The 10,981-nt window shown below is 35.0% G+C and overlaps 1 protein-coding gene across 1 annotated transcript; it reads right to left on the bottom strand.

The window, feature by feature from the left end:
* Positions 1–7,893: 7,893 nt before the first annotated feature.
* On the bottom strand, positions 7,894–8,610 carry LOC141695627 (uncharacterized). Its single transcript, XM_074499860.1, has 2 exons — positions 8,426–8,610; positions 7,894–8,338 (listed from the first exon to the last, which is right to left on the bottom strand). Exons 1-2 carry the CDS (start codon positions 8,608–8,610, stop codon positions 7,894–7,896), a joined length of 630 nt encoding a protein of 209 aa, XP_074355961.1.
* Between the last annotated feature and the right edge of the window lie 2,371 nt (positions 8,611–10,981).

Here is a 10,981-nt window from a genome sequence, read left to right as displayed (position 1 = left end):
ACCTTAAGACCTTTGGATTTAGTACTCGAGATTTGAAAACAGAGATCAATAACACCTTCATTTTGCTGTTTGATTCTTGGAAGATTATATGAATATAGGGTTTTTCTCTGGAAAATTATATAATTAACTGTCTACAAATGATTTTGATACGAAATAATATACGGGAAAAGGCTATTTATAATTACGGAAAATTAGTATCCCGTTGGATCATTTCGGATATAAAACGGTACGTTTATTTGTAAAAACTGATCCAAACGGTATCGGTTTTCGGGACAGTTATCCAGATCAGTACAATTTGTACTGCGGTCTTGGTCTCAGCGCCTGGTTACACGTACTACGAGGTGATAATTGGGATAGTTTAATAAAAAGCTCTCGTTTATCGAAAATATGAGTTTTATTGATTTATCGAAACAAACATTATATCGAAAATGTTGTGCCGGGACCCGCGCAGGACAAACCGTACACCAGATCGAAAAAGTCGAAACATGGAATATGCTCGGAATATTACAATTAGGTTAGGAAGGAGTTCTCGGAACAGTTTCGGGTTCCAAAAACGTAACAATGGATAACGTCGGTTGGTTCCCGTTTTTTATAAAATAGATTTTAAATACCCGGAAAAAGATTTTATAAATTTCATATGATCCTTATAAATCCATAAATCAACATAAAAATAATTAGGATGATATGACAATTATCTATATTTTATTTTGGACATATAAAAATTAAAATACTCAATTAATCATATTTTTAAACATCCAAACGCATTTAACACTTAATAATTAGTTCACAGAATAGATACTGAACACATATATTAATTATTTATTAGCAAAAATAATTACACAATATATCCCGGATATTACATCCTTCCCCCCTAAAAAGGATTCTGTCCTCAGAATCTCCTAAGAAAACAAATGAGGGTACTTTTCTCTCATATCACTTTCCAACTCCCAGGTTGACTCTTCAATCTTTGGGTTTCTCCATAACACTCTTACTAGCTTCACCACTTTATTTCTCAATACCTTTTCTCTTTTCTCTAAAATTTCTATCGGACTCTCTACATATGACAAATCTGCCTGAAGCTCTATTGGCTCATATTCTATTACATGCCTGGAGTCTGGATTATATTTCTTAAGCATTGATACGTGAAAAACATTGTGAATGTGCTCCATGTGCGGAGGTAACGCCAATTCGTAAGCTACTTTGCCAACGTGCTTTAGAATCTCAAAAGGTCCGACATATCTTGGGCTCAGCTTTCCTTTCTTTCCAAACCTCGTTAGTCCCTTCCACGGTGATACTTTCAGTAATACCAAGCTTCCTTCTTCGAGTTCCGTGTCTTTCCTTGAATGGCCTACATATTTCCTTTGACGGACTTGTGCTGCTATCAATCTTTTCTGGATTACTTCAACAACTTCCTTTGTCTGCTATACCAATTCAGGTCCAAGTATTTTACGTTCTCCTACCTCGTCCCAATATACTGGAGATCTACATTTGCGTCCATAAAGGGCTTCGTAGGGTGGCATCCCAATACTGGCGTGATAACTGTTGTTATAAGCAAACTCTACGAGAGGTAAATGCTCGTCCCAACTTCCTTTGAAATCAATAGCACAAACACGTAACATGTCCTTGATTGTTTGAATCGTTCTTTCACTTTGGCCGTCCGTCTGGGGGTGATAAACCGTACTTATATTCAATCTCGTTCCCAAACATTCTTGAAAACTTTTCCAAAATCTTGAATTAAATCTTGGATTAAATCTTGGATCTCGATCAGATACGATAGACACAGGAACTCCATGACGAACTACAATTTCCTTTAGGTACATATGGACCAACTTGTCGAGCGAAAATCTTTCATTTATAGGCAGAAAATGAGCTGACTTGGTAAGTCTATCCACAATAACCCAAATGGAATCATGATTAGCCCTTGTCCTTGGTAATCCAACTATGAAGTCCATGGCAATATGTTCCCACTTCCACTCTGGAATTTCCGATGGTTGTAGCAATCCACTTGGTATTTGATGTTCGGCTTTAACTCTCTGACATGTATAACATCTGCTAACCCATTCTGTAATTTCCCTCTTCATATCTGGCCACCAATAACTTTCCTTTAAATCTCTGTACATTTTGGTACTCCCTGGATGGATGGAATATCTTGAATTATGTGCTTCCTGTAAAATTTCATTCTTCAGCTCCGTCACCGGTGGAATCCAAATTCTAGAAGAAAACCTAAGAATACCTTGATCGTCCTTCTGCGTGCACAATTCCTCACCTACCAAACGATTTATATCTTGATCCATTACATCTTCCAGACACTTCTTTATTTTCTCTAGAAACTCCGGCTGAAAAGTCATACAGTACACTTTTACTTCATTAGGCCTGCAAACTTTAATCTCCAATTCCAATTTCTGATATTCCTTATATATCTCTTGAGGTACTGATAACACATTTAACTTTTCCTTTCGACTTAACGCATCTGCTACAACGTTCGCTTTACCGGGATGATAATTAATCGAGCAGTCGTAATCCTTGATCAATTCTAACCATCTCCTTTGCCTCATATTAAGTTCCTTTTGTGTGAATATATATTTCAAACTTTTGTGATCTGTGTAAATCTCACACTTTTCTCCATACAGATAATGTCTCCAAATTTTCAAAGCGAAAACTATGGCTGCTAGCTCAAAATCATGAGTAGGATATTTCTGTTCATGTGGTTTCAATTGCCTTGACGCATACGCAATCGCCTTATCGTGTTGCATTATAACACATCCTAGTCCTTTCTGAGAAGCATCGCTATAAATTCCGAAATTCCCTTGATCGTCTGGAAGTGACAAAAAGGGGTGCGGTGATTAATCGTTGCTTTAGTTTTTGAAAATTTTCTTCGCACTTGTCATTCCATAAAAACTTTTCACTCTTCCGTGTAAGTTTTGTCAATGGTGTTGCAATTTTTGAAAATTTTTGAACGAATCGACGATAATATCCGGCTAATCCCAAGAAACTTCTTACCTCGGTGGGTGTTCTCGGTCTTTCCCAATTTGTAATTGCCTCAATCTTTGCTGGGTCCACTTTGATCCCTTCGTTACTAACTATGTGTCCTAAGAACTGAACCTCCTGTAACCAAAACTCACACTTCGAGAATTTAGTATAATTTCTTTTTCCTTAAAATCTCCGAAGCTGTTCTTAAATGTTCCGCATGATCCTCTTCCGTTGTTGAATAAATTAAAATATCGTCTATAAACACAATAACGAACTTGTCCAGATGCTCCTTGAAAATTCTATTCATCAGGTCCATAAACACTGCCGGGGCATTGGTCAATCCAAAAGACATCACTAAAAATTCGTAATGTCCATACCTTGTTCTGAAAGCTGTCTTCGGTATATCTTCTGGCTTAATCTTCAGTTGATGATATCCCGATCTTAAATCAATCTTGGAGAAGTACTTGGCTCCCTTCACTTGATCAAACAAATCATCAATTCTGGGTAACGGATACTTGTTCTTGATTGTAAGCTTGTTGAGTTCCCTATAGTCAATGCACAGTCTCATGCTTCCATCTTTCTTCTTAACAAATAATACTGGTGCACCCCACGGGGACACACTGGGTCTGATTACTCCTTTCTCTAACAGCTCTTGCAATTGCTTCGCTAGCTCTTTCATCTCAACGGGCGCCATTCTATACGGGGCCTTGGATACTGGTTCCGTTCCAGGTGCTAAGTCAATTGCAAACTCAATTTCTCTATCTGGAGGAAGTCCTGGTAACTCGTCGGGAAACACGTCTGGAAATTCATTCACTACTGGAATATCTTCAAGTTTCGCTGGCTCCTAACTCCTATCAATCACATATGCCACGAAATGTTTGCATCCTTGTCGTAATAACTTCTTAGCTTGAATCATCGTTAAGAACTTCTTTACTTATTTCTGACCCTTGAACGTTACTATTCTTAATTTTATAAAAATGGTGGAGCCGAGGGTACTCGAGCGACTAATGTAAATCGTTAAGCGCAAAAGTGAGCGTTAGGTTCTAAGTGGATAAATTCTAGTTTCTTAAGCGACCGTGGTTTAATTATGGCTTATGTTGTTGTTCATAGGTTACCGGACCCACTCTAAGCTTAAGTCTACCCCCAGAACACTCAGGCAAGTTTTCTACCCGTATAGTTGTTGTTGTGATGTATATATGTATATGCATTATCTTGTGATAAGTGCATGATTGTTATTAGCAAATCTTGCGATATATTGGAGCAAGTTGATATGATATATATGCATGCCTGTTTCGTAATCTTGATATCTTGTTATCGATTCAATTGTTTATAAACTGCATAATACTTATGCTAGAGATAGGCATTATTTGTGTATACCCTTAGTATAGGGGACCCAAAGGTTAACATTTTTCTAAACCGGGAGGAGATGTTCCCAAGTATATTATATACATATATATATATATATATATATATTTTCAAAACTATTAATCAAATAATGTTTATTCGATAGTTTTAAATTATAAGTGAATATTAGTTTGAATTTTCATTCGAGGACTTACGACTCCGTTTATTTTATTAAATAATATTCATTATTTTCTTAAAGAATAATGTTTCGTTATTCTCCAAGTATTCGAGAAATGATTGATATCGTCAATCATTCTTACCTTAAATATTTTCATTAAGTTACTTTCAAAACTTTTACTTCATTTGCTTTGATAAAAACTATTCATTATTTGAATATTATTTATAGCATAATATTCAGATATTCTGTGATTATCTTGGAATTGATTTATTCTATCAAATCATCCTTATTCCAAACACTTTCAAAAATATTTTCGAGTCTTCAAAATGATTTTAAAGGCTAGATCGATCTATTAGAGAGTAAAAATATTTTCGAGTCTTCAAAATGATTTCAAAAATGATCTAGTGAGTAAAATCTCCCGATCTATTACCCCTATTGTATATAGATAATTTAAGATCTTCCTTTCGATGGGGACTTGAATACTCGCTCAAAAATCTGAGGGATCCAGCTCTATGGTGTATTTTATATTCGTAACGAGGTTGCTGTTTTGAGAAAACAATTTGATTACTTGCCCAACGTTCGGGAAGTAAGTCCATCTAATTTACTCGGTATAAGTGACAGGTCGGGGTATGGTCTATCAAGGTGTAAGAGGCTGGGTGACAATCTATCAACGCGTGAGTGGCCGGGTAACGGTCTAGCGCGAGGTCCTAATGCGGCCAGGGTGATGACCGGCGAGGAATTCATCCATCTACTAGTAGAAAAAGGTTACTTAATGGGTATCTTTGCCTGATCAACAAGATATCGGGTTTATGCCAAGGTTTTCTTCTTTCCAAATTCATTGGGTATTACAACTCTATTTATAATGTTCATAACAGAGGTTTTCAAGGAAAGTATGAGATATATATATATAGGTGTAAATATATCAGGACTTAATGAAGTATCTCGTAACTTCATTTCTTTTGAATGATATTTTAAAGATTAATTCTATTGAAGTCTTATCCTGTAGTCTCATCTATGTGGTGAACTTTTGAAACTGATTATAACTTGAACGGTGGTAGTTCAAGTAGTATTTGGAAAATATATAAGTATATTGGAGAATCTTGTAACTTCATCTTTTCAACTTATATCTAGTATATGATTATCTTATGCATGACAAAGATTTTCAGAAAAACATTGAGACAAGGTTAGATATATGAGATCACCTTGCAATAATATTTTTTATACAGTTATGAACTGGAACTCTGTTTATATTTTGCATGGAAGAGGACTTCCAAGATTTCGAAAAGTATATATACATATATACTGAATATTTTGCGACTTGGTCGCGTTAAGATATCAAACTTGGTTCATTTCTGCTTGACCAAGACTTTTATGAGTACTATGAAGATGCTCATATATTGTTAATTATTATACATGTTATTTCGGTGGGCTTGGTGCTCACCCTTGCTTTATTCTTTCATCACACAATAACAGCTAGACAAGATGAATAGGACCAAGCTCCCAATTCGCGAGCGGATAGGAAATGTTCCGCAGTTTCCTGTAGGCGTTGATGCCGCTGTAGCTGAGGTAGGAACTACCAATAGGCTAGGTTTTCAACTGTTGATGTACCAGACTTATGTATATTTATGAACTGTAATAATGGTAAAGAATATGTAAATTTATTCAGAAATTTTTTTGAGGTATAACGACTTATAATTGTGGAATAATGACTTGTGTTATTATTCATCTCTGAGACTATAACTTGTGGTGTGTGTGTATATTGTGGGGTCACAGTACGTAGTAAATGGTTGTTTATTTAGATTAAGTGTTGTTAAGGGAAATGGAACTCGTGACAACCCAGATCCCCGACCCCGGATTTGGGAGTGTTACAAGAAATATGGAAATAATTAGGATTTTTAAGAACCTACACTTGTTGGGTCCTTTTTGACATCTTATATTTATGTGCAGTAGGAGACTTTCTGACAGGATTTTGACCATTGGATTTGCTCCATCAGGAATTGCTCCATCGAAATTTGATCCATCACGATTTGTCCTGTCAGTTTTAATTATATAAGATGCATGATCATTTAATTTGGTAGTTTTAGCAGAAATAACAATTTTATTGAACTTGAACAAAGGGTCATAATTATTGTGATACAGACTATATTACTACCACAGTGTAAACAAGGATTCTATGGTTTGTAAAATATTGATCTACCACTAGTATTTGATTCAGGATTAACAGTAGCTTTCTTTTTACTTTTCCTGCAATCAATAGCAATGTGATTAGTATTACCACAATTAAACAAGCTTTCCTAGGAGCATCAGGAATATATTTGTAACTAGTTGCTTTGTTTATACAGTTTCCCATTTCTACCTCTTTTTACACTAGATTTGTGAGGCCTAGCAGTTACTTCACAATTTTTTCTAGTTGACTTTTAGAGAGAAGACCTATATTTTTGCCTTTATTTTCCTTAACTCTAAATTTAACTTTCTTTTTATCAGGAATTCGAGAGTTAGATCCTACTTCATAGATTGACTTGACTCCATTCTCATTAGTACTGAAAAACTTAATTGGTGTAGTGTTGGTGATAATCTTATTAACATTTGTATCAGTGTATTTATTATAACCTAAACACTCTTTCCAGTTTTTGTCATTTATAAAGTTGTGAACCTTTCTTCCTAATGTCATCCAAGTCTTAAAAACTTCTCTTTCCTTTTCTAACACTTCCTCTAGCATGGCATATTTAATGTGCATCTGAACTTCATTATGTATAGCCTTATTACATGCCTTTTCATTTTCATGCCTACATATAAGCTCAGCTTCTAAGTGATCATTTCTCTTTTTAAGCTCTTTATTCTCATCAATTAAATTATCATTTTCAATTGACTTATTCTTAAAGTTAACATGCAGAAAATGTAAGAAACTTTTTAACTCGAACAAGTTATCACTATCTATAGGAAAAATAGTCATTTGTATCTTATCAGTGGAAGGCGCATCCTCTCCATGAGTTATCATTAGTACATAGCATTCATCATCACTGTCAGGTCCTGACGTGTCCATCCAGTCTTTATTTTATCTGAGGTGAACAGTGCTTTTCCAGTATAGTAAGGACATTCAGTAACTGATGTCCCCTTTCATTATAGTTGTAGCAAGTCACCTTAGCCTTGTCAAACTTCCTTTCTTTTGAATACCGACCTTCATTCATTCTGAATTTCCCTTTTCCATCACCAGAGTACTTCTCACCTAAACCACCTTTTCACTGTGGCTTTCCAAATATCATTCTCCTGAAACCTTTCACCAACATTGCAGCCATTTAAACAACTTGAGGATCATCCAGTTCAATCTTAGAATCATCATCAATATTTGTGCCGGGATCTGATGATTTATCGATATCCCATACCCCAACCATATTTCTTCTTCAATTTCCACTGACCCTTTCCTTACCTTTGTTAATTTCAACATTTAGAGAAACAACTTTCATTTTCTGACCCTTCCTGCTCTTTCTTTGTTGGATCTCCAAATCATGGGTTTTCAGCATCCCATAGACTTTATCCAGTGATAGTAAATCAAGATTATACTTATGTCTGATAATGGATGTCTGTGTATCCCATTCCTTAGGAAGATCCCTTAGAAACTTGGTGTTGGAATCTTCCATGTCATATTCATTTCTAACTAATGACATATCATTCAACAGTGTCATAAATCTGTCATAAATGTGAATGATTGTTTTATCAGGCTTAGCATCAAACTGTTCATACTTTTGCACAAGAACAACCCTTCTATTCTTCGAGATTGTCAGTGTTCCATGACATTGAGTTTCCAATGCATCCCATATATAATTGGCAGTCTTGCAAGGAATCACCCTATTTGACATGATATTGTCCAAACTGTTGTGAAGAAAATTCCTGACCTTAGCATCCTAAAGCATTACAGATTTCTCAGGATCTGACCATTCAGATTTTTTCTTCCTTATATAGTGCTCAGGAACTGTTGGTGTCATGGCCACAACCTTTTGAGGATAAGGTGGTCCATGATTTATTATATCAATATAAGCATCATCAATGGCTTCAAGAAACATGAGCACCTTTACTCTCCATGTGAAGTAGTCAGCCTTTTTTAAGATTGGAATCTTCATACTTTCATATGTACTTCCTGACATCATGATCTTTTCTAATTAGCAGTTAATTAGACCGCTCTGATACCACTTGTTACCCAGTAAATGATAATTGTTTAAGGGGATTGGATACAATTATCAAATAATTCGATATCAAGAAAGTAAAGTAAGAATAGTTGAATCAAATAACAGTTTATTACATCTCTTATAAACTGTTACAACACTATCTCAAGAAAAATAGTGTTCTTGAGAGCTACTAGGTTATGATAATACTCGAGTAATGCACACCCTGAAAGATCACCTATTATGTGTTTATATATCACATAACTACACAATCAATCTCTATCAATTACAAGATATGTTACATTAGGATTTATCTAGTTTCTATACATATCTAATCAATAAATTCAATCCTATAAATCAGGAACCGACAATATAATACTCCTCAAAGGCTTGGACTGTATAAATCAACATATTTTGAAATATTATGTAATCCAGTCATATCCTGACAGTCTTCATCCTGATGCAAATCCTAATTGCATGCAAATCCTGACGCCTTAGCAAATCCTGACGAACATGACATATACTGATTGACTTGACAAATCCTGATCCCAAGAAATCCTGATTTTTGACTTAGACATTTTCCAACAAATAGATAGATAAAAGAAAATAAATTACATCGGCGTACACATTATATGTAAAGTTAGGTTTTATTAATATTTCATCCAATAGGCCATTAAGGGATATTAAATAGACAATTATTTTTATATATAAAATACTGGTAAAAGCAAAGGTACTTATAGAGATACTCCATTATCTATCCTTTGCTAGGAATACTCCTCCCATCCATGGGGAAAACTATCAGTGAACTCTTTGGTAAGTATTGTGGTGCTATTCCGAACCTAATATCATTAGCTCACTGAATAATAAATCAATAACATAAAAAAACTACAGGTCACACCTGCTTAAATCTCCAATGAAACAATGTGTGTTTGAAGCGGAGCAAAATAAGTAGAGATAATTACCTGCCTTATAGTAATCGCTTTACAAAAGTTGAAACTGTATGATAAACCTCCAACTTCTCCTATTTTGATTCTTTCTATTAAACGAAGATCCGAAGAGAAATCATATAAACGCTATACAACAATGAAGGAAAACTGAAAAAAATTACAGAACTTTTTAATTTTATATAAAGAACATAGTTTTCATACCTTAACAGAAGAAACCAACACCCAAAATCAATAAACTCCCAGATCCTTACAGAAAAAATAATAAAATTTATACAAAATATGAAGTAACATTAACCTGATCTTGCTAATTAAAGATGGGTTCAACTAATTGTAGAAAGCAAACCAAGAAACTGAAGACGAGTTGAACTAAATATATTTTATTTATACTTAATTGAAATTATGGTTTATATATATGTTCTTAGAATATGGGTTGTATTGTGAAATTGGGGGTAAATTTAAGATTGAAGCTTGAAGAGAGAGGGAGAGGGAGAGGGAGAGAGAGGGAGAGATATAGAGATAGATAGATAGATAGATAGATAGATGGATAGATGGATAGATGGATAGATGGATAGATGGATAGATGGATAGATGGATAGATGGATAGATGTATAGATGGATTGATGGATAGATGGATCACTGGATCGATGGATCGATGGGTGGATGGATCGATGGGTCGATGGATCGATGGGTCGATGGATCGATGGGTCGATGGATCGAAGGATCGATGGATCGATGGAGCGATGGATCGATGGATCGATGGATGGATGGATGGATGGATTAGTAGCGAACGACTGGAATATCCTATACCTACACTCTCGTATAATATTCTATAAACCTATATACATATATAACCTATTTGGGCTGTCCAGGGACTCTAAACCGTAGCTCTAATATCAAAAACTGTCACGCCCCAAACATTTATAAAAGACAATATAAGAGTAATTATATTAGTTAACAAAAGGAATTAAATACATTTGAATCCAAGATCTTTACAGTTTAGGGTTTGGAACAGCCCAACACTATTAACTATTAAAACCTGATCAAATATCGAGTCCTCACACACAAAATCACTAACTACCTGAGCTCGAACATACGAATCGGCATCACAAGTCTTACGCGCTGTCTGCTTGAACCTAACCATATCTGTTAGATGTAATATTAGGGTAAGCAAGTAGTGAGCCAAATGCTCAACAAGCGCTATAATATACATAAATAAGAATAATACATTAACAATGGAATTGAAAGATTCAATAATATTGTATCAAGAGATAAACTTTCAGGATGATAGCATCTTTTATTGTAATAAAACCATTCAAAACCATTTCCTTATCAAAAACCATTTTATGACGCTACGGATTACAGTCGGTGATCAGCCGCGAAGT

The sequence above is a fragment of the Apium graveolens genome, chromosome 11 (assembly GCF_009905375.1).
Source record: "Apium graveolens cultivar Ventura chromosome 11, ASM990537v1, whole genome shotgun sequence".
Lineage (NCBI taxonomy): Eukaryota > Viridiplantae > Streptophyta > Magnoliopsida > Apiales > Apiaceae > Apium > Apium graveolens.
This window is presented reverse-complemented; position numbering and strand designations above follow the sequence as displayed.